The sequence below is a fragment of the Panthera pardus genome, unplaced genomic scaffold (genome assembly GCF_024362965.1).
Source record: "Panthera pardus isolate Hobbes unplaced genomic scaffold, ASM2436296v1 HiC_scaffold_27, whole genome shotgun sequence".
NCBI classification, from domain to species: domain Eukaryota; kingdom Metazoa; phylum Chordata; class Mammalia; order Carnivora; family Felidae; genus Panthera; species Panthera pardus.
Window position 1 is genome coordinate 50,383,478 of NW_026526843.1, and position 26,076 is coordinate 50,409,553.

Here is a 26,076-nt window from a genome sequence, read left to right on the forward strand (position 1 = left end):
TTTTCATATATAGAGATTCAGACTCTGAATTTAGTTACATTTAGTTACAGTTCATGCAAATAATAACTTAAAATCAAAGATTCTGTGGATGGGTGAGTTCAGTAAACTCTACACAACACAGACATAATAGGAAATAGTGACTGCACGTACATTTATGACTAGATTGTCCATATTCATGCCTATATTTCAAAAGGGTTAAAGCTAAAATTAGAAGATTCTATCCTGAGCCCCCTAAGCTGTAAAGGGAATTGGTCTCATGTGCAGGAGTCCAATATTAGTCATGTCATCCCTTTACCAGTGTTTGTGCAGTGCTAAAGACGAATATAGAGGGTTATGTGTTTTGTACAAAGCATTTTATTTCTAACGGTGTCCTATTCCCATGTGTAATATTATACTACAACCCAAATCACTGTAACATCACATAAAATGAATGATAGCTTAGAGTTTCTTGGGGGAATTCAGAACATTGACAAAATTATAAGAGATGAAACAACTAATTCAAAGGGTTGAGGAGTCATTAAAAATGACTGTAAATGGTGTTTGCATATTTTACTACCAGGAAACATCTCATTTTAATATCAATGTTTCCAATGTAATATTTTTTGAATACAATTAAAAACAAACCTTGTTATATGCACTTATGAGGAAGAAACAGAAACCTAGGTGATTAAAACCAATGTACTACTCGACACAAACAGTATCATACATTCAGTACATGAATCATTAACCTCCAAACATGAAAAAGCATTTTCAGCATTTTTAAGACATCTGTTCAGCTAAATCAACTTCATACACAATTCTACTATCAATATATACATCTATTAAAAAATAAAATGGCAAAAACAAAACCAATGTGGATTTGTAGATGTTATGACTGTGTTGGTCTTAATTCAGTAAAAACATATCTATCCACTCAGGTTTGTCTACAGGAAAGTAAATAAAATAGACTTGAGCATTTGAATATCCTTGGAAATATTCAACATGGCAGATTAGTGCATGAACAATCTCTGCCCAATTTAAAGCATCTATTAGATATAATACTGCCATTTCCACACATTTGTGCATATAACTTTGAAGCATATCATTCACTGACTGTTTATTTCACCTGATTCATAGAAAGGTTGAATATGTCAACCTTTATGTATAGTGTTGAGCTAGATCACAATTTCCTTAGAAAACACCAAAAAAAGACATTCCATCTTTCTCTATATACTCTGTTATTAACTTAAAAGTGTTTTTTATCTGACTGCATTTATTCTCCCTATCAGGTCTCACTAGAAACATCCTGCTGTTTCATAGTACTCACACATTTCTTTTTTTTTTTTTTTTTTTTTTTTTTTTTTTTTAATTTTTTTTTTTCAACGTTTTTTATTTATTTTTGGGACAGAGAGAGACAGAGCATGAACGGGGGAGGGGCAGAGAGAGAGGGAGACACAGAATCGGAAACAGGCTCCAGGCTCCGAGCCATCGGCCCAGAGCCTGACGCGGGGCTCGAACTCACGTACCGTGAGATCGTGACCTGGCTGAAGTCGGACGCTTAACCGACTGCGCCACCCAGGTGCCCCGGTACTCACACATTTCTTAAGAGTTTCTCACAAAAGATGAAACGTTCACTCTTTCTAATTGCTTAAATTATATAAAAACAAACTTCTTACATATTTACAAAAAACTGTACATGTCTGAGTTACATATAAAAATCTCCTGAGGGAAAATAAAAATTTTCTCAAAGGATAAAAAGTTGTTTATTCATTAAAATCAATATCGTAAAATCTCAAAATTACTTTGGAGATAGTAAAACGGCTTAAGTCCAAATCTGTTAAAATGACCAAGAGGGGGCGCCTGGGTGGCTCAATTGGTTGAGCATCCGACTTCAGCTCAGGTCATGATCTTGCGGTCTGTGAGTTCAAGCACTATGTCGGGCTCTGTGCTGACAGCTCAGAGCCTGGAGCCTCTTCACATTCTGTGTCTTTCTCTCTCTGCCCTTCCCCTGCTCACACTCTGTCTCTCTCTGTCTCTCAAAAATAAATAAACATTTAAAAAAACTAAAATGACCAAGAGGTTATATAACAAAGAATATTTTCCTCCCCATCCCCCTTTAAAAATTACTGTTAGAAACATAAGAGATCTTCGTATCCCACAGTAAGAATGAAATCAAAATTTGCAAAAGAAATGTAAATGAAAATTAAAATTGAGTTTTCAATCAAAGAGACTCAAGAGGAAATAACATTGCAAATATTCAAGTGAAAGCTAGTAATATTTTCAATTCTCTTCATATGATTGAAATTGTGAATATAATTATGTTAGGACACTTACTAAAATCACCTTCTTAGTAATATCACCAAACTTATAATAAAATGTTAACTTCCACAAGGAAAATGTATTGGTTTATTTTCCCTAAGCTAAGTAATACAGTTAAAATTCTATCATGCACTCCATAGGACATCCAATTTATTTTAGTTTAGTGGAATTTTGTTAAAATGAACTTACACCAGGAAATCACATTCCTAATCTTTAAACCTTGAAAATTAAACAGAGTTGACATCAAGTTTACCTGTTGTGAATCTAGCAAGAAGTTCTTTGAATGCAAGGAAGATAATAGACATTAGCACATACCACCTGTACATTCCCTTTTTGGTGCATTCTCCAGTTTGCATGTTATACTGTCTGAGTATGGTGGGCGACAGAAAGGTTAAATGAATTTTCTTTCATGGTAACAGGGATAAGGAGAGTGGAAGGGTAATTACTATTTGATGACGGAACAACAGAAATATTACAGTCCTTCTCACCAATCAGCTGCAGTTCCCAAACCACAGAATTAGAGACTCATTATAGAGTGTGATAGCTATGTAGAAAAAGATCAAAGAAATTTAATGTGCATGAATATTTTTTTTCTTGCACAAGATAACTGAAACCACACTAAAAACAACCATTTCTTTGGGTCCTCATTGTGGATGTCAAAAAAAAAAAAAAAAACAAAACTAACCAAATTCAAATATTGTCTCATAATGTGATCTTTAATGGTAACCACTCTAGTATTTTCTTACTTTTACATAATAATTTAAAATTCCTTTCCTCTAAAACAGAAAAAGATACTATGGAAATTATGTGTGCATCTGTTCACATACATGCCCTCATTAACCATGGTTAAATATCTTAATATATCTGGGATATATTTATATAAGTTTATATATTTATATAAATATATAAATTTATATATTTATAAAAGTTTAGCATTATGCTTATATATAGCTCCACAGTATATGTCCAGAATAGTGCTTATATCTCCATAGTACTATTTGATAATTCATATTTAACTAGATCCCTCATATCAATATTGTTCAGAAATCCCCAACCACATTTGAAAAATCAATATGCATATATAATTTGTTCTTGCCAATTAAAATTAACTCCTATGTAGCTGTCTGTTCTTAACTTTCATTACTCCAATTTTCCAGATCATTTGAAAGAATTGAGAAATGCATTAAGGTAAATGTTTGCATCAAACTATTGTTACCAGCAATTTTTTTTTAATTTGAGAGAGCAAGTGTGAGTGGGGCATAAGGACAAAGGGAGACAGAAAATCTTAAGTAGGCTCCATGCTCAGTGCAGAGCCTGACACAGAGCTAGACCCCATGACCCTGGGATCCTGACCTGAGCCAAAACAAGAGTTGGACCTTCAACCAACTGAGCCAACCAAGTGCCCCGAACTATTAACACCAAATTTTGAAACATGATTTCAATATGTAAAACCATTATTATAACTTATAAACAATTCAAAAAATAGCAGAAACCAAAATTAATAAAAAGCACACATAAAACCAACTCTAGCAATACATATCCTGCATTCTATTCATAGGGGAAAGTAATGATGAGCTAATAAACTGACAGAGAAGTTGTGGGATTTTTTTGTTCTCTTTTTTTTGTTGTTGTTGTTTTTGTTTTTGCTTTTGTTTTTTTCATACAAAGTATGCCATAAGGTCAGAGAACACCCCGAGGTCAATGTTCTATTTCACTAACATTGTAAAGGTTTTGTCATTTTCACTGATGCTCATAATGCTGACTTCGACAATACAAAATTCTTAGGCATTTTCTATATCAAACAAAAATTCATTAACGCTTACTAAATTTTAGTACTGGATCCATTTCAGGGTATCCTTACTCTTTGGAAAATGCTAATTCTATACATGGAAATTTACAATAACTCAATTTTTAAAAACTCCATGAAAAACTCTAACTTAATACCAAGGCTTCAATACTTTTTGATGAATGAATGTTGACTGGACCAATTTAAGAAATGATCTATAGTAACCTCTCTTTGAAGCTCATATCAAGGGTGGTATTGTACCTTGCCCCATAAAAAGCCTAAAGCAGTCCTCAGTACTCAGGTAGTGTCCTCCAAAATAGAATTGGACTCAATCTTCATATTCTCAGTAGCACATGCCACAGAACAGACCTATCAAATATATACAGGCTGATTCTTGGTATATAAAGTCTTAAGTTTCATATTCATAGGGCAGACCACTAAGCTTACTCACTTGAAGCTGTTAAGTTTTTCAAAGTACATTCTAACATTATACTGCCTTCTGTAATCTGCCTTCATGCATTCCATCTCAAGAGAAGATTTTCAGTTTAAACTGCCTGATGTGAGAGGCTATACACCTATAGCTTTGCTGACCAGGTGGGAAATCTCCCCAAATTACACCTTAATTATTTAATACCAGTTGAATAGCTGGGATCATAGAGTAAACACTGCTATCTAGAGCACACAAATCTTCATTCAACCAACCACACAAAATACCTGCACTCCACGTGCTAAGTGGCATCTTAATTGTGAATTCTGAGCTACCTGGCTCCTATAAAAAATCTAGCTGAGATGATAGATATTCCTGGGGGAGAGCCTCAGGGATATTTCTCAACTATATCTTGGTAGCAGATTGGATTACTGGGAAGCTGCATACCAGTATTATTATTGTGGGTCTTTGAAGAAACATCTTGATTTTTTTTTTTTTAACTCAAGACCCAAAAGTAGGAAGTGCACATTCATAGAAATCCTCTGTACTTTATAGAAGACCATCAAAGACTCACTCTACTGTGTTGTTCAATATCCCTCATTTAAAGAAACACAAAATAAAATTTTGAGTTCAGAATTAGAAAGAATTTTTTTTCCTGAAAAAAAAAAAAAAAACAGATGCACTATCATTCAAAAGATAACAGCTATGTCTCTCAATAGTTTTTTCCCTCCTTAGCTACAAGGAAAATTGGAACTACTTTATAGTCACATTATTACCTGGTAATGTCCTTGGCTTTTTGAAAAATATCACCTTCCCTCCTTGTTTACTTGTTTCTTTTATTTTTACCTTCATCTTAATGGTAGTGAGATACTTGCACCTTTCATGGTAAGTTCAATTGCTTTAGTAATAGTCCCATAATAAGAGATGTATATAAAACTCTAGTATGTGTCCAAGAACTTTAGTTAAATTAATTTGTATAAATCAAAATAATATTTCAAATGACAAATATTTATAAGAATTTTCTTCCCAAGACTATTTTGAATATATAGGAAATACAAAGTGCATATAAAATGTTTTAAAACAGGAAGAAGTTAAGTTTCTATTAAGGAATCCATTTAATTAGTGTGCCTAGACTCTGCTGCTAGATATTATAAACTTTTATAACCACATGTCCAGTAATAATTTCTAATTATTTTAGATAATTATTATATGTACACATTGATTTTGTAATTATAACACATAATTTAAATAAGAAAAATGCATTGCCTCAGTGGACATTCACGTGTCGTATAAAATTCATATGAAATGAATGCCAAGAAGAGCCCTCATTTTTTCCACCTTCATGCTATAGTATTTTCTCCTATGAAAACAATATTCAGAAACTTGAGTCAGTATTTACTGTTATGTTTTTGGTTTTAAAAATATATTTTTATTTTTAGAACTTCTTTGCATCTATTATGATATATATATAAGATTGAATCCACCTTACATTAAAATTGTGTTTTGAAGCTAATATTATATAATTAAAAATCCAATGTCACTTAATGTTTATGGTACCAACTTAGCTAAATGAGCTTGGATATTGTTGCTGTTAATTCAAATTGCTGACCAAGATTTTAAAAGAAAGTATAAATATGGACATAATTTTACTGAATTTACTGTTTTCTATTCTATGTAAAATGTACTAGGGTCTTCCAAAAGTGACTTATGCATTTGAAAGTTAAAGTGAACAATCTTAAAATTAGCTATATTAAACAACCCTGTTTAGTAATATTACTCATATACTGGCTTATTATATGTGTTCAGAATTGTAAGCCCTGTTCACATTTCAGCATCATAAAAAATTATCCTCATTATTCCACTCCAATGCAAAATATTCCAAGAGTATTATTCTGTACCTACATTCACAATAAATTTCTAAGTGTTGGCTGTTTTGTCAAGCTTTTAATAACTTTAAATACATACAAGCTGTTTAAGGGTACCTGGGTGGCTCAGTTGTTTGAGAGTCCAACTCCTGATTTTAGCTCAGGTCATCATTTCACAGTTGGTTGAGTTCAAGCCCTGCCTCAGGCTCTTCACTGGCAGTGAGGCACCTGCTTGAGATTCTCTCTCTCCCAATCTCTCTTTCTGCCCCTCCCCCACTCTCTCTCAATACATTTGTTTAATACAGGCTGTTTAAATAATTATTAACACCCATAATTCAGAAAGTGCTTTCTATTCCTAATTTGCATTGTTGTCAAGAGTCAGCTATTTTCATTATGATGATTATATGAATAAGTATTTTTGTTAGTATGTTTGAAAAATATGTTTAAATCTAAAGGGAAGTTATAAAATAACAAGTAAAAACAAATGGTCCAAAGGTAATGCAAATAACTGCACATTAAATAAACTCTAAAAGATATTTTACCTGTTTTCACATGCTTGAAAACACTGGCTGAGGAACCTATCATCACAGCAAGTGAATATAAACACTATGCCACCAGTTGGGCAGTAACTAAGATTATAAGCAAAACAGAAAAAACAGTTTCCTAGTGGGGTAAAATACCCCTCAGGCTGTAAGGTAATTTCAGCAACAACTCTGAAAATAATTCTGCACAATCAAAATTCTCTGACACTATTCTTCAAACCAGTATTTGCTATTTTGTCATGTGTTAAAAAAACTCAGCGACAATGATTTATTATTATGCATTCCTTTGGACCTTCATAAAATGTACTGCCAAATACCTGTACATTCTGTAATGAGTTGGGTGGGAATAAAATTGTTCAAACTCACTGTTCATTTCTCAGCAGGCACTCTTTCCTTTCATAAACCTTTTCAAAGGATTAGGATCAAAAACCTGTAATAACAGGGGTGCCTGAGTGGCTCAGTTGGTTAAGCATCCGACTTCAGCTCAGGTCATGATCTCACAGTTGGTGAGTTCGAGCTCCGCATCAGGCCCTGTGCTGACAGTTCAGAGCCTGGAGCCTGCTTCGGACTCTGTGTCTCCCCGTTTCTCTCTGCCCCTCCCCCAATCGAGCTTTGTCTGTCTGTCTGTCTCTCTCTCTCTCTCTCAAAAATAAACAATAAAATTTTTTTAAAAACCTGTAATAACAGATTTCTCATTCTAAAACACACAGACTGTGGTATATGCAAAACCTAATATAATTTGTGATGGCAGACCAGGGTTCATAGGGTGTGAAATAGACATGTAAACATTCAATTTTATTAATTCACTAGGCAACCATAAAAAGACCATGTGTAAAGCACACTGTATTGTGTGTAGCTTATGAATATGGTTCACATCAAACCAATAGGTTTCATTCCTGTGTGGAGGAAATTAGCTTCACTCCTTTTCTGTAATTATACCTAAATATGCATGGTCACAAAATAGTGCCAGATTAATGAAAATTCATTCTCAATGCTGAAGAAGCAGAGGCTGTTATTGATGACAGGTCAATATCCACATCAAATCACACGTCATTGTATATAAATTACACTGTACCACCATCATGAAAAAAATAAAAGGGCAAGAGGCCCCTTCCTCAAAGGACTCTAAAATCGAAATGAGAAAAGCAGACATACATGCATGTAAGTGTTACAGAGCATAAGCACGTGCAGGTAAATGTATACAATAAAAAAATAAATGTTGAAGGAGTGCATAGTAAGGGAGTGATTTGGGATATGTCCAGTTAATGATGGTTTATAAAAGGTAATTTTTTAAATATTTGCCTTTAGCAGAAAATAATATCAGGAAATTATTTTCTTAGAGTCTTTATCATCTGAATGATTAAATAACATGAATTTGACATCTGTGACTCCATTTAATATTTTGAAATGACTATAATTTGAGAATGTTTGTAAAGCTACTAGTGTGTGTGTTTATATATGTGCTTTACTAGGGGCTGGGGTGAACAAAAAGAAACCAGTTAAAACTGTGATAAGGAAAGAAATCATCCATAAAAGGATAAATGCCAAGATTCTAACAAACATCAGGTTTGAAAGATAGGTATGTAACAGATTTAGAAACTTCTTTCTTCAATATTTTAAAAGAAATTATAAATACCTGTCTGGAGTTAAACATAATACTTATAAATGCGAGAAAATAATGAAATGCTAAGAAATCTTTCTGTCTTATGGACAACCATTTTTTTTCTTCAAAATCAATTATAAACATTAATCTAGTTCCAATAACAAAGATAATAGGATTACAACTAAGCAAAAGAGAACACAGAACACAGAAGTGTAGAGTTAGAAGTCTCCAAAATCATTAATACATGGAAAACCTGAGGCCAAAAGAGGTTACTAATTGCACTAAAGTCACAGAGAGTGAGAGATCAAGGACTAGAAATCTAGATACCATGATTGGCATTCTAGTGTGAGTCTATCAACACACTCTCAAAATTGAGTACTACAGAAAAAAATTATTTATAAAGGGAACAAGGCAGGGTGCCTGGGTGGCTCAGTAGGTTAAGCCTTTGATTTCGGTTCAGGCCATGATCTCATGGTTCATGAGTTTGAGTCCCACGTTAGGCTCTGTGCTGAAAGCTCAGATCCTGGAGCCTGCTTTGGATTTTGTGTCTCCCTCCTTCTTTGCCCCTCCCATGCTCAAGTTCTGTCTCTCTCTCAAAAATAAATAAACATTTTTTAAAAAAATTATAAAGGGAACAAGGCCAATGAATTTAACTTCATTAAGGAGATTTCTATAAGTAGTACATAGTTCTACTTTTTCAGATCTTCTAAACTAGCTAAGGTTTTTACCTAGACAGAATTTAGCTAACTTTGTTATTTCAATGCTTTTATGGATAATTTTCCTTTGCATAATTTTAGAATAGAATTTTGGAATAGAGTCCATCCAGAACCTCAGAATATGACCTTATTTGGATATAGGGTCTTTGTAGATATAATTAAGGTAAGGATGGAGATAACGTGGTAGTAGTTAGAGCAGGCCCTAAATCCAGCTAGAGTGTCCCTATAAGAGACACAGAAAAGACACCCAGAGACATGGACAAAGCCACGTAACTACAGAGGCAGAGATTGGGATTATGCTGCCAAAAAACAAGGAATGCCAGAAGCTGGAAGCAGCAAGGAAAAGATCTTCCCCTAGAGCCTTAGGAGGGACCTCCCTGCTAACACCTTGGTATTATCAGACTTCTGACCACCTGACTTCGACAGAATAAACTTCTGTTGTTTTAAAATTACCTGGTTTTTGGTAATTGTTATGGATGCCCTAAGAAACTAAAATAATAGTATTAAATAATTCCTGTTAACTTCAAGGTTTCTTTTACTATTATAAGTTATATAAGACACTATGCATTCAAGGTGATTTATCCATCTATAGACTATTTTTCTTTGTTTGGGTGTAATTATGTCATACAAATTATTCTCATTCTTGGGTTTATTCTTATATTTCGTTTCCTCCTTTTCTGATTTTTTATTGTCATTTAATTGTTTTTCTTTGCTTACTTGTTTCTGTCCAGTAGGAAGACTAAATTAGTTGTTTACTTGTTGGTTTCTGTGAGAGAGATTCTAAAGTAGGGGTGATTAGATAAAATCTTATGTCTGCTGGTGGGTTTAAGTCTGGTGGAAATAGAAGATATGGTTTATACTATGTAATGGTTACAGGCATTTTGAAGGAATAACAGGAGACTTTTTATGAAAAAATATCTGGAAACTCTGGGTTAATAAAATTAAATAAGTTTCTTTCCTGGAGGACTTTAAAAAGCTTTTCTAAAAACAATGACAATGTTCACTGTGAGTTCCCAAGAAGGGAAAATACTACACTACACTCCCATAACATATTTAACCATGTGATATAGACACATAGCCCACCACCATCACTTCTGGGGTTCTTTGAGGGACAGGTTGAGGAGAGCATCCCCTTATCAGGAAAAAGAGAGATTTTTGGACCAGAGTCAAATGGTAGATACAAGTCTAAGGAGAGACTGCTGCTTATAGGTGGCTCACTAGACTTTGGTAAGAATTCTCAGGACACTCAAAGGAAAAGTAAGGATAATGGCGCTCTTTATTTCCTTCACTTCTCTCCAAAACCCACACATATACACAGGCACACCAGAGGCACTTCCCGGTAGCACTATGTTACTTTTCCTCATTTACTCAACTTGTAATGCCATAAGGAATAATGCTAAATGCTGAATATACAGGATAATTAAAACATAATCCTGACCTGCAGATCGCCACACAATAACTTTCCTTGTCACCTTACTAAAGTTCGTATAATAGCTGGTGCCTGACAAACTCATATCCCCTTCTTCAGGGAGCACTGCCCACAGTTCACCTTCTGAGATGACGGTCCTTGGTTAAGCAATTTATGGCTGATACCAACCTGCCTACCTCTCCCTTACTACAGGCAAAACTGATGTGATAAGAAAGGGTGGCCTGACCATACTGTGGTTTGGCCTGCAGACTAAGGTGACCTGACATGAAAAGCTTTGCCCAAGCAGAAACAAAGGGGACCAGAGTCACCCCATTAATAATTTGAACTTAGTAATACAGAGATGGCCAGGCAGTTAATATCAGGAAAAGACACACACTCATGGAAAGCCCATGTTAACAGAACAAATCAAGTTAATGCATCATGAATTTCTGCTGCTTAATTGAAGAAACTCATGATAAAAATAACTAGGTTCTAGGACTACCATGGAAGGTCAAGTAACCTTCCATATCAGCCTCCAGGAGGTACAGCTATACTGCTGCCCCTAGAATTTCTGTGAGATCGTTAGCTCCCTTACTGCAACATGTAACATGGTCTCCCTGCTACCTCCCAAGTTATCCTTTAAAAAAGGAAAGTCAAGTCATACTATTACTTTCCTCAAAACCCTCTAACATCTCCCCAGCTCACTCAGGGTAAAAGCCAAATTCCTCTAAATGGATCACAAGACTCTTCATAATCTGCCTCTAGTGACACTGGCTTCTTTGACCTTCCCAACCAAGCATGTGTTCTTGCTATTTCCTGTTTTCTAATAAGGTTCCTCCTCCAACAGACTACATAGCTCACTCCTTTAGACATCTGCAAGCAATGTCACTGAAGTCATAGAGGCTTTCACTTTTCACTACCTGATATAAAATAACACCATCCACTCCCCAGCACAGATCACAACCTGACATTTTCTGTGTGTGTGTATGTGTGTATACACACATTTTTTTTTAATTGCCACATTTCTCCTACTAGAATGTAAGCTCCATATGGACAAGTGCCATAGAAACAAGGGAAATTTTATTTTTGTTATTTATTTATAAGATATCCATCTGATATGTAAAAGCAAACCACATGATAGTAAGTGCTAGTCACTGAACTATTCCAATTTAAGGAATTACCAAGGAAAATGAACTCTTAAGAGTGAAATAAAATTTTCTTAATTTATCATGTAATAGTAAACTGGAATAAATATCATAGAGATGGCATGTGAATTACTAGAGGTATACGGTAAAGAAGTCCCAAATTTCACTACACAGAGCCACGTGGTCATCAGAAAATGATAATTTTTTCAATGCAAGGATATATATTCTTAAGATATTACACAACAGGGGTGCCTGGGTGGCTGAGTCAGTTAAGCATCCGACTTCAGCTCAGGTCATGATCTCACAATCGGTGAGTTTGAGCCCCATGTTGGGCTCTGTGCTGACAGCTCAGAGCCTGGAGCCTACTTCAGATTCTGTGTCTCCCTCTCTCTCTCTGCCCTCCCCCACTCATACTCTGTGTGTGTGTGTCTCTCTCTCTCCAAAATAAACACTCATATCTTTTTTAAAAAGATATTACACAAGAAATAAATGCATTTGGTTACAGAACATGTAAACTTTCAGATGATTTTTTTAAGTTTATTTTGAGAGAGAGAGAGGCAGAGAGGGGGAGAAGGATCCCAAGTGGAGCCTGACATGGGGCTCAAACTCACAAACCCTGAGATCATAATCTGAGCTGAAATCAAGAGTCATACACTTAACTGACTGAGCCATCCACACACCTCAGGTGATTTTTTAATCAGAGAAATATAGGCTCAAAGGATGCTATAGTGTCATTAAAAATTAATCTGAGTTATATGGGTAACCTCTCCACAACTATAATAAAAGCTTTATTTCTTAAACTGGTGATGAGTACATAGGTGATTTTATATTCTCCTTTATACTTTTGGGTGAAAGATTTCAGAGTACATTTTTTTCAGGTCAGGCAAATTTTAATAAAACAAAGTAAAAATATTTAGTATGTGACAAGAGTGAAAGGAAGATATTTTAAAAGACTTTCCTTACTGTAAGGTAGTACAAAGATGTGGTTAAGAGCCCAGGTTCTGGAGTCACAATACCTGGGTTGTTGTCTTAGCTCTGACACTAGCCATGTAACACTGAAATGGAGCAAATAACATTTCTTAGCCTCAAGTTCCTCATCTATAAAATGCAAACAAGGGGCGCCTGGGTGGCTCAGTCGGTTAAGCATCCGACTTCGGCTCAGGTCATGATCTCGCGGTCCGTGAGTTCGAGCCCCGTGTCGGGCTCTGTGCTGACAGTTCAGAGCCTGGAGCCTGTTTCAGATTCTGTGTCTCCCTCTCTCTCTGACCCTCCCCCGTTCATGCTCTGTCTCTCTCTGTCTCAAAAATAAATAAACATTAAAAAAAAATTAAAAAAAAAATAAAATGCAAACATTACTGATACTACTAATAAAGATAACCTAATTGTATGTGTATATTTCAAAATCTTAGAACATGTCATAGAAGATAATAAATGCTAATTTTATAAGTTTCTTATTATTTTTAATTGTTTTTAAAGATGCTGCAGGAGATATACCTAGTAAGAAGTTGCTACAGCCAATATCAAAGAGGTTACTGCCTGTGTTCTCCCCTAGGATTTCAATGGTTTCCTGCCTCACACTTAGGTTTAATCCATTTTGAATTTACTATTGTGTATTGTGTAAGAAAGTGGTCCAGTTTCATTCTTTTGCATGTTGCTGTCTACTTTCCCCAACACCATTTGTTGAAGAGACTGTCCTTTTTCCATTGGATATTCTTTCTGACTTGTCGAAGACTAGTTGATAGTTGTGGGTTCATTTCTGGGCTTTCTATTCTATTCTATTGGTCTATGTGCCTGCCCTGGATTACATGGGTAACTTCTCCACAACTATAAGAAAATAAAGCTTTGTTTCTGAAACTGGTGATGAGTACATAGGTGCTTTTATATTCTCCTTTATACTTTTGGATGAAAGATTTCATAGTATATTTTTGTGTCAGTACTATACTGTCTTGAGGTGGTTACCTTGTTTGATTCATCATTATAAAAATAAAATGAAAATTGAAAAATACAAGAATTTCTATTTGTCAGGTTATACTCAAAATATAAATTTAAATTTAGTAGGTAAAGTAATGAAATGATTACTGATATTTATGACAACAGTAATATTATCTTTGTCTTGAAAACATTTTCAACTTTATCCAGTTAATTTAGAATAAATTTCAATATAAATGCATATATTTCATATGCCTAAGAGCCACAGCCAAAAACCCTAAGTGGATCATAATTGTCAATTATGTTCTTCAGGTTCCTCAAGATTAAATGCCTTTGCCCAAAATAGTAGATAGTATTTCCCCAGAATTGGTATCTTATCCTCAAAAGTTTGGCACACATACAAGGCAGGACTGGAGAGGAAGAGGAGCACTAATCAAGTAATTCACCTTCTAAACAAAATTAAAAAGGAAGTATGCATGCCTGGTGGAAGGCTTAAACTGGATTTTAAAAACCTGCTACCCAAATATGCGTGTATAAGATAATCCAGCAATTGTTTTCTGCCTAAATATGTTTGTTAATTTCCACTTACATTATAGGTTGACCTACTTACTATTATTCCATTGTAGTCTCTTACTTGCAATAGAATCCTAATAAAGCACATTTCACTCACAAGAATAAGGGAGGCAGCAGGGTAATTAACAAAGCTAAAAAGAACCCCACGCAACATAGTGGACATTTATCCCCAGAGCATGGAAGAGGGAAAGAAGTTTGTCTTCCCTTTAAATTCAGGTGTACATATCACAATATATCAGTTCCCAGGCACAAAGACAGCCAAAAATTGGCTTTTTTTATTAGTTGTTTTCCTGGTTCTTGAGGAATATTGCTAGAGTGAGGGAAAAGTGGCTACCTATCCAATGGTCAGTTGAACCAAGTCAATTTGGAGAGTAACCTACAAACAAACTCATAAAACAAATCAGACTCTGATCTCAGTCAGGGTTACTGCAATTGTATAAGTTATATACATCACACACACAGATATATATACGCACACATATATCTCCTAGACAATATCTTTCCAAACTGAGATTCTAAGGAAGAAATATGTGTCTCATTGCCTCTCCTCCAGTGTGATTTTTCTCAGGGCAGGCAAACTTTCAAGAGTGGTTCAGAATTTCTCATGTTTATAAAGACTAGAATTTGCAAAGTATCTCATAATTTCAATGACAGGTATGTTAACTATCTGTGGCTATCAAAAAAGTGCCATTTATGATTTCTCTGCTTTTGAAGGAAGAAAAGTTAAGCTTATAACTCAGAAAGCTTAAGCAAGAATTGGTGGCAAGTTTTTATAACGGCTGGCAAAGAGGCCAAATTCTGTAGCTTCCCTGAAGTATGGATTACTGTCAATGCTGCATTTAAGGTATTTTCAATGTTTTTGCACTTCATTTTAGTGATCCAATTAAGACAAGTGATGCTTTTCTCTTCTACTTGTCCAAACGAACATATATACATATATATATATTTTTTTTTTCTTTCTACTAATGTAACAAAACTTTTAACTTGAAAGACAGGATCTTGAGTGTATATATAACTCAGGGCTTACTTTATTCAATTATTTAAAACTATCACATATTTAATTTAATACATGCTAAAATGTATTATTACAACTAGGATATGTTATTATACTGAGAAGAAAAATTTATTTTGGGTAATTAAAATTATTAATCTTCCAAAACAAAACAAAATGCTTTTCAAACAAAATTAGGGAAAAAATCACACAGGAAAGTCAAGATTTTTGCAAAAGTATTTTAAAAAAATATTCAAATAAATTTATTTACTAAGCCTAATATTCCTATAATTATTTTTTGTTTCTCTGCCTAATCTGTAAGAATAAAACTTTGTTATACATAAAACAGAGCATTTGGTACTATAGAGAAGATCAGAACATCAAATTCACAGAAAGTCTGGTATCCATGTACCATGCAACTAAAACAGAGTGTAATTTAATCCAAATATCACCACACTGTATTTGAAAAAATCATTAAACTTAATCATATTAAAAAAAGTTTTCAAACATAGCGTAATCTTAGTTTTTAAATAGTATATTTAAACTTACTGTAATCTGTGCTGTTATTTAAACATAGTTATAATCTTATTTTTTTAACAAACATGTTAATAAGAGCTGGCATTTAAAGGAAGTATAATCGTATTAAAAAAAAAAAAAACCTTAAATATGTAGTAATAAGACCTGTTATTTAAACACAGTATAATCTTATTTTTTAAACATAAATCTATGGTAATAAGAGCAAATCACTCAATAAACATTGAACTGTGCATGTGAATTCATAAATTGCTCTCTTTAGCACTGAATTAATCAATAACTATATTTAGCAAGAGATAATATAAGCTAAATCCAAATACAGAAAATAAGTCTAATGTAAAAATAATATAATTTTTGTTTTTGTCTCTTAGCTGGCTCCCTGACTGCATCTCTATTTTCCTAATATGTGGATATGTCAGGAAAAGCTCCCACACAACTAAAAATTTTCAAATTTTTTCTGTACCTTTTCTGCCCCCAATTAATCCATCCAGGACTGTTTTAATTTGCTTGCTGGAAAATACTACAAAAAGTCCAGTCAATATATCCATCACCATCTCTTCCTGAGCTTCAAATACAGTTAGAAAAATGGAAAAGCTCAAAGCAGTTGGAAAAGCATTGAGGTTCTAAAGGATGCCAGTTGAGATCTTCTGATGAAAAAAATCTACTTCCTACAAGTCAACAGGTTAAACTCACTCCCAGCTGGTGGCAAGGGTCTTCGAAAAATGGAATATCTTTTCATCACTTCAATTGGCAGATTTAAAATGCTCCTCATCCACAGTGGTGTAGATGTAGCCCTGGATGGTCAGATATTCAATTGCTTGCTTGATGGCCCTGTCGCTCATGCTGGGAAGCTGGGTCTGGAGCTCCTTTACATTATTGCCTTCCTATTGACGGCATTAATGAATCAAATGCAGAACTTCCTTGTGGTGGTATTTGCCATACACCGGGACATCATCCATTTTTGATGGAACAACAGGAGCACTGGGCCTAGAGGCGGTTTGGCGAGCTTTATCCAGCATCATATGTGCATTCACCGTTTCCACAATATGTGTGGTGAACTCGTTCATGTCCTCCAGGACGCGGATGTTCAATACCTCAACGCCTTTTGCATCCTTAAAATACTTGAGGATGCCGATCACTTTGACATATACTCCCACTGGAAGGGCTATCCCCTGCTTTCCTTCATTTCTTCTGAGCCACTGATAGACCTCAATAGGCGTGGTGGTCATATCGCCAATTCTGTAAATTATGTAGTTTGAAGCCCTCTCTGCCGATCTGATTATCCCCATGATAGAGACCTGGGAAACTTCAATTTCCCTGATCTTGAAGCCATTGTCAACTAGAGCACAGGTGAGCAGCTGGTTTACACAACAAAGTATAATATTCTGGGTTCGGACCCTGGACCTTGGGGGAGCTGCACCATCCTGAGATGGTCGGTCATTGCTTCCAATGCTTCCACCCACTGCAAAGGTGCTGCCATAGCTCTGAATCCCATTTTTCCTCATCTTAAGGACAGTTCAGGCAGATTAGGAGGTAGGCTTTGGCTCTATTTGGTGAGTTCCTCAGGCGGCCTCTGACTTCTACAGTGAGCTACCACAGAAAGCTTGGGAGTGCGACAACACAAGCAGCCTCACGCCCCTGTGGAACCAATCAGCTACCAGAATGCAGCTGCCTTCAGCCAATCAGGACATACCAGCTTCTCAGGTGATTCCCGCAATTCTTTGGTGTTCTCTGGTAATTGCTACACTGTATGTTAAAAGCTCCACATATAATTTCAAGCCTTTCTTGCCATCTTTATAAAAATGCATTTTTACTAGGTACCCCTTCCTTTCATTCCTAAATCCCACAACTTCTTCTATAGTCACTACTTAAATATTCATTTATTCACTCATATAATCAACTATTCAACAGAAATTTCCAGAGCACATAAGTGCACTATGATAAAGAGCTATAGGTTTACATGGAGAGGGTGCACAAAAATGGTTACTGTTCTCAAGGAACTCATATTCCTTGTTCAAGTCATTAAAACCAGAAGCATTCTAGAAGAAATGGCAAGACAGCCACTTTTGAATGATTATCATATTCAAAAGTAAGTCACATCTTACCACTGACTTCTTAAGTTTTTTTATTGTAGAATTAAAATTTTCCAGTTATTCTGACAAATGCACTATAGGTAACAATAAATACTATATTTCAATTTCTACATTAATTCAAATGACCTCTAAATTATTTTCAAGATTCTATAGGTGGATCAGAGAAATACAAAATGTGGGCCCCATTATATATTAGGAAAAACATAAATAAAATCAAAATGCCATTTCTGTACACTTTTATGTGGTAATTTCTGAACTTAAGATTGTAGCGATTTACAGGAGTATATCCAAGAATATTTTAATATTACACCAAAAATCTATTTTTCCTCATAAAACATTTTATGTTTGTTACAATTAAGTATTTTTTATGATTAATAAAGAATATCAGTTATTGGATTCCACCATTGGCAAGGAACTTCTTCCTTAAAAATCCTTTGTAGTTAGAAACTAGCCTGTGTAGAGCTTTGAGTTTATTAATACTATCATTCATTTCTTTTATTGGTTAAAATAATTTAATTTTTGCTATCCCAAATTGCAAAAATATGTGAATAGTAACCCAAAACTTGTAGAATATAAAATTATATTTATTTCTCAGGTTAAAAATGAATAATATCAGAGCCAATATACTTGATTTGTTTTACAAATAAACATAGAAATTGTTAATCTGTGCATACAAATTACTGAGTAAATCCGGATACTTAACTGCTTGACCCATGTTTTTTATAATCAAAGAGAAATGAGACATCCAAGTAATATTTGGGGGTGCATGGGTGGCTCAGTCAGTTAAGCATCTGACTTCAGGTCATGATCTTATGGTTCTCTCTGCCCCCCCCCTCCCCCGCCCGGCTCATACTCTGTCTCTCTCTCAAAAATAAATATTAAAAAAATTTAAACATCCAAGTTAATATTTGTATTCTTAAACTTGCACAATATTAGAGATCAGATTAACTATATTTTTTAAATATTTACAACCTTATACTCAAACATGGCTGTTTTATTAGCTAAATGAGAGTGTTGGTCAAAAAACCTTGAAGTTAAAATGATATAACTGATTGTATTCCTGACAATTATGTACAGTACAAATTGTATAAATCATACCAAAGCAGTAAGAATCACCTACCTGACGGGATTGCTGGTTAAAGAAACCCTCAGAGATTCAAGGCAGTTAAGAAGTTTCTCATCTGAAATACCAGATCGTAATTCATGAACATATTCTTGTGAAGACAGGGTGCATTCATGTTTGCTGTTTTTCAGCCCTCCCTATTAAAAAAAAAAATCATTTTAGACAGACAACAGGTTTTTAAAAAAACTTTTAAAATAAAATACACAGAAGATGTAAATATTTTACTGTAGAAAAATGTGTGCAGAGTGCAATTAACTTAAAAATTCTTGGTTGTAGAACTGACATGGTAATATAATGTTATGTATATCTTAACAATCTCCTCATCCCCATTAAAAAAAATTACACTGCGATACTCATGGTCTGAACATGATATGGATTTGAGATAAACTGTCACTGACAGATGCTTAAATTTGCAATCCAGACACTAGCATTAATGATGGCTGGTCCTCCTAAACCCACAGGATAAACTTTTAGAAATCATCTTATTAATTTTCCTAGCTAAAATGCTTATATTCTATCCCACAAAATATAGGGAATACAATTTAACACAAAACATTATATCACCCAAATCTATTCAAATATATCAAAGAATTAGCCTACCTCCGAAAACACATGAAAAGTTACTAAAATGTAAAACAATACAGTCTCCATTTAGCATGTTATTCAAATTAGTCTAAAGTATTCACTAATTCCAAACTTTTTTCTTCCTATGTTACTCCCATGTTGTACATTAATCTTAAAAGTCATTAAATGCATTTATCTTATAATGACTAGTTTTTACCTTAATTTCCGATATATATGGGGTTATTGCTAGAACTCATTACCCCACCGCTGCTCCTTAGCTTCATCATCTTGCTATAACTTTGTAAGCAGTTTGGGGAAAACACTGAGAGTAAAACCTCATCAACACATTCATGTACTAATAACTCACAGTTTCAAATTCTAGACATACATAATCATAAGTAACCCATTCCTATATTACAAGTGTATCCCCTGAATTAAAATTCTAGTTTGCACTGCCGATGAGAATGCAAACTGGTGCAGCCACAATGGAAAACAGTATGGAGGTTCCACAAAAAATTAAAAATAGAACTCCCTTATAACCCAACAATTGCACTACTAGGAATTTATACAAAGGATAAAAAAAAATGCTCATTCGAAAGGGCACATAAACCCTAATGTTTATAACAGCACTATCAACAATGTCCGAATTGTGGAGAACCCAAATATCCATCAACAGACGAATAAAGAAGATGTGGTGTGTGTGTGTGTGTGTGTGTGTGTGTATGCATCTCTGTGTGTGTGTACACACACACACACACACACACACACACACACACACACATATATAACGGGATATTACTTGGTGATCAAAAAGAATGAAATTGTGCCATTTGCAACAAAGTGGATGGTACTATAGTATATTATGATGCCAAGTGAAATAAATCATACGAATACAAATATCATATGATTTCACTCATGTGTAATTTAAGAAACAAAATAGATGAACATAGGGGAAGGGAAGCAAATATAACATAAAAACAGAGGGAAACGAAACATAAGAGTCTTTTATTTATTTTTTAATATGAAATTTATTGTCAAATTGGTTTCCCTACAACACCCAGTGCTCATCCCAACAGGTGTCCCCCTCAATACACATCACCCACCCTCCCCTCCCTCCCACCACCCATCAACCCTCAGTTTGTTCTCAGTTTTTAAGAGTCTCTTATGTTTTGGCTCCCTCCCTCTCTAACCTTTTTTTTTTCCTTCCCCTCCTCCATGGTCTTCTGGTAAGTTTCTCAGGAGCCACATAAGAGTGAAAACATATGGTATCTCTCCTTCTCTGTATGACTTATTTCACTTAGCATAACACTCTCCAGTTCCATCCACGTTGCTACAAAAGGCCATATGTCATTCTTTCTCATTGCCATGTAGTATTCCATTGTGTATATAGACCACAAATTCTTTATCCATTCATCAGTTGATGGACATTTAGGCTCTTTCCATAATTTGGCTATTGTTCAAAGTGCTGCAATAAACATTGGGGTACAAGTGTCCCTAAGCATCAGCATTCCTCTATCCATTAGGTAAATTCCTAGCACTACTATGGCTGGGTCATAGGATAGATCTATTTTTAATTTTTTGAGGAACCTCCACACTGTTTTCCAGAGTGGCTGCACCAGTTTGCATTGCCACAAACAGTGCAAGAGGGTTCCCGTTTCTGCACATCCTCACCAGCATCTATAGTCTCCTGATTTGTTCATTTTAGCTACTCTGACTGGCATGAGGTGGTATCTGAGTGTGGTTTTGATTTGTATTTCCCTGATGAGGAGCGATGTTGAGCATCTTTTCATGTGCTTGCCGGCCATATGGATGTCTTCTTTAGAGAAGTGTCTATTCATGTTTTCTGCCCATTTCCTCACTGGATTAATCGCGTTTCGGGTGTGGAGTTTGGTGAGCTCTTTATAGATTTTGGATACTAGCCCTTTGTCCGATGTGTCATTTGCAAATATCTTTTCCCATTCCGTTGGTTGCCTTTTAGTTTTGTTGGTTGTTTCCTTTGCAGTGCAGAAGCATTTTATCTTCATGAGGTCCCAATAGTTCATTTTTGCTTTTAATTCCCTTGCCTTTGGGGATGTGTCAAGTAAGAAATTGCTGCGGCTGAGGTCAGAGAGGTTTTTTTCCTGCTTTCTCCTCTAGGGTTTGTATGGTTTCCTGTCTGGGATTTAGGTCCTTTATCCATTTGGAGTTTATTTTTGTGAATGGGGTAAGAAAGTGGTCTAGTTTCAACCTTCTGCATGTTGTTGTCCAGCACTCCCAGCACCATTTGTTAAAGAGACTGTCTTTTGTCCATTGGCTATTCTTTCCTGCTTTGTCAAAGATAAGTTGGCCATACGTTTGTGGGTCTAATTCTGGAGTTTATATTCTATTCCATTGTTCTATGTGTCTGTTCTTGTGCCAATACCATGCTGTCTTGATGATTACAGCTTTGGAGTACAGGCTAAAGTCTGGGATTGTGATGCCTCCTGCTTTGGTCTTCTTCTTCAAAATTACTTTGGCTATTTGGGGACTTTTATGGTTCAATACAAATTTTAGGATTGCTTGTTCTAGTTTCGAGAAGAATGCTGGTGCAATTTTGATTGGGATTGCATTGAGTGTGTAAATAGCTTTGGGTAGTATTGACATTTTAACAATATTTATTCTTCCCATCCATGAGCACGGAATATTTTTCCATTTTTTAATATTTTCTTCAATTTCCTTCATAAGCTTTCTATAGTTTTCAGCATACACATCTTTTACATCTTTGGTTGGGTTTATTCCTAGGTATTTTATGCTTCTTGGTGCAATTGTGAATGGGATCAGTTTCTTTATTTGTCTTTCTGTTGCTTCATTATTAGTGTATAAGAATGCAACTGATTTCTATACATTGATTTTGTATCCTACAACTTTGCTGAATTCATGTGTCAGTTCTAGCAGACTTTTGGTGGAGTCTATTGGGTTTTCCAGGTATAGTATCATGTCATCTGCAAAAAGTGAAAGTTTGACTTCATCTTGGCCAATTTTGATGCCTTTGATTTCCTTTTGTTGTCTGATTGCTGATGCTAGCACTTCCAGCACTATGTTAAACAACAGCAGTGAGAGTGGACATCCCTGTTGTGTTCCTGATCTCAGGGAGAAAGCTCTCAGTTTTTCCCCATTCAGGATAATATTAGCTGTGGGCTTTTAATAAATGGTTTTGATGATGTTTCAGTATGTTCCTTCCATCCCGCCTTTCTCGAGAGTTTTTATTAAGAAAGGATGCTGAATTTTGTCAAATGATTTTTCTGCATCAATTGACAGGATCATATGCTTATCTTCTCTTTTTTTAATGTGATGTATGACATTGATTGATTTGTGAATGTCGAACCAGCCCTGGAGCCCAGGAATGAATCCCAATTGGTCATGGTGAATAATTCTTTTTATATGCTGTTGAATTCGATTGGCTAGTATCTTACTGAGAAGTTTTGCGTACATATTCATCAGGGATATTGCCCTGTAGTTCTCTTTATTTGTTGGGTCTCTGTCTGGTTTAGGAAGCAAAGTAATACTGGCTTAATAGAATGAGTCTGGAAGTTTTCCTTCCCTTCCCATTTTTTGGAACAGCTTGAGAAGGATAGGTATTATCTCTGCTTTAAATGTCTCATAGAATTCCCCTGGGAAGCCATCTGTTCCTGGACTCTTATTTGTTGGGAGATTTTTGATGACTGATTCCATTTCTTCGCTGGTTATGGGTCTGTTCAAGCTTTCTATTTCCTCCTGATTGAGTTTTGGAAGTGTGTGGGTATTTAGGAATTTGTCCATTTCTTCCAGGTTGTCCAGTTTGTTGGCATATAAGTTTTCCTAGTATTCCCTGATAATTGCTTGTATCTCTAAGGGACTGGTTGTAATAATTCCATTTTTATTCATGATTTTATCTGTTTGAGTCCTCTCCCTTTTCTTTTTGAGAAGCCTGGCTAGAGGTATATCAATTTTGTTTATTTTTTCAAAAAACCAACTCTTGGTTTCATTGATCTGCTCTAGACTTTTTTTAGATTCTATATTGTTTATTTCTGCTGTGATCTTTATTATTTCTCTTCTTCTGCTGGGTTTTGGGTGTGTTTGCTGTTCTGCTTCTATTTCCTTTAGGTGTGGTGTTAGATTTTTGTATTTGGGATTTTTCTTCTTTCTTGAGATAGGCCTGGATTGCAATGTATTTTCCTCTCAGGACTGCCTTCGCTGCATCCCAAAGTGTTTGGATTGTTGTATTTTCATTTTAATTTCTTTTCATATATTTTTTTTTTATTTCTTCTCTAATTGCCTGGTTGACCCATTCATTATTTAGTATGGTGTTCTTTAACCTGCAGGCTTTGGACCATTTCCAGTCTTTTTCCTGTGGTTGATTTCAAGTTTCATAGCATTGTGGTCTGAAAATATGCATGGTATGATCTCAATTCTTTTGCATTTATTGAGGGCTGTTTTGTGACCCAGTATGCGATCTATCTTGGAGAATGTTCCACGTGTACTTGAGAAGAAAGTATATTCTTTTGCTTTGGGATGCAGAGTTCTAAATATATCTGTCAAGTCCATCTGATCCAATGTATCATTCAGGGCCCTTGTTTCTTTATTGATCCTGTGTCTAGATAATCTATCCATTGTTGTAAGTGGAGTATTAAAGTCCCCTGCAATGACCACATTCTTATCAGTAAGGTTGCTTATGTTTGTGATTGTTTTATATGTTTGGGGGATCCCATATTCAGCGCATAGACATTTATAATTGTTAGCTCTTCCTGATGGATAGACCCTGTAATTATTATGTAACGCCCTTATTCATCTCTTGTTACAGACTTTAATTTAAAGTCTAGCTTGTCTGATATAAGTATGGCTACTCCAGCTGTCTTTTGACTTCCAGTAGCATGATAGATAGTTCTCCATTCCCTCACTTTCAATCTGAAGGTGTCCTCAGGTCTCAAATGAGTTTCTTTTAGACAGAAAATAGATGGGTCTTGTTTTTTAATCCATTCTGATACCCTATGTCTTTTGGTTGGAGCATTTAGTCCTTTTACATTTAGTGTTATTTTGAAAGATATGGGTTTAGAGTCATGGTGATGTCTGTAGGTTTCATGCTTGTAGTGATGTCTCTGGTACATTGTGGTCCTTGCAACATTTCACTCACAGAATCCTCCTTAGGATCTCTTGTAGGGCTGGTTTAGGGGTGATGAATTCCTTCAGTTTTTGTTTGTTTGGGAAGACCTTTACCTCTCCTTCTATTCTGAATGACAGACTTGCTGGATAACAGATTCTCGGCTGCATATTTTTTTCTGTTTGTCACATTGAAGATTTCCTGCCATTCCTTTCTGGCCTGCCAAGTTTCAGTAGATAGTTCTGCCACTAGTCTTATTGGTCTCTTTTTATATGTTAGAGGTGTTTATCCCTAGCTGCTTTCAGAATCTTCTTTTTATCCGTGTATTTTGCCAGTTTCACTATGATATGTCATGCAGAAGATCGATTCAAGTTACGTCTGAAGGGACTCTCTGTGCCTCTTGGATTTCAATGCCTTTTTCCTTCCCCAGATCAGGGAAGTTCTCAACTATGATTTGTTCAAGTACACCTTCAGCCCCTTTCTCTCTCTCTTCTTTTTAGGAATTCCTATGATATGGATATTGTTCGTTTGACTGCATCACTTAGTTCTCTAATTCTCCCCTCATATTCCTGGATTTTTTTATCTCTCTTTTTCTCAGCTTCCTCTTTTTCCATAATTCTATCTTCTAATTCACCTATTCTCTCCTCTGCCTCTTCAATCCGAGCTGTGGTCACCTCCATTTTATTTTGCACCTCAATTATAGCATTTTTTAGCTCCTCATGACTATTTCTTAGTCTCTTGATCTCTGTAGCAATAGATTCTCTGTTGTCCTCTATACTTTTTTTAAGCCCAGCGATTAATTTTATTACTATTATTCTAAATTCTTGTTCTGTCATATTGCTTAAATCATTTTTGATCAATTCATTAGCTGTCACTACTTCCTGGAATTTCTTTGGAGGAGAATTTTTCCGTTTCTTCATTTTGGATAGTCCCTGGCATGGCACAGAACTGCAGGGCACTTCCCCTGTGCTTTCTGGAGTAAGTTGTGTTGGTGGGTGGGGCCGCAGTCAGTCCTGATGTCTGCCCCCAGCCCACCACTGGGGCCACAGTCAGAGAGGTGTTTACCTTATCTTCTCCTCTCCCAGGGGCAGACTCACCATGGCAGGACTCACTGTGGAGTGGTGTGGCCCCTCTCTGGGCTACTTGCACATTGCTAGGCTTGTGGTGCTGCTTCTATGGGATCTGGGGTATTAGCCGGGGTGGATCCACAAGGTGCACAGGGGCAGGAGGGGCAGGCTTAGCTCGCTTTGCTGTTGGTGGTCCCCTGCGGGAGGGGCCCTGCAGCACCAGGAGGGAAGCAGGCAGACCAGTCAGAGGGATGGATCCAAGAAGCACAGCATTGGGTGTTTGCATGGTGCAAGCAGGTTCGGTGATGGGCACTGGT

The 26,076-nt window shown here is 35.6% G+C and overlaps 1 protein-coding gene across 1 annotated transcript in view; it reads right to left on the reverse strand.

Annotated features, from left to right (window-relative positions):
• Positions 1–26,076, reverse strand: part of DIAPH2 (diaphanous related formin 2) — a 986,776-nt gene that overhangs the window by 756,324 nt on the left and 204,376 nt on the right. The window contains exon 5 of the mRNA XM_053891427.1: positions 19,031–19,170. Within this exon, the coding sequence (XP_053747402.1) occupies positions 19,031–19,170 (140 nt within the window). The remainder of the gene's footprint in view (positions 1–19,030; positions 19,171–26,076) is intronic.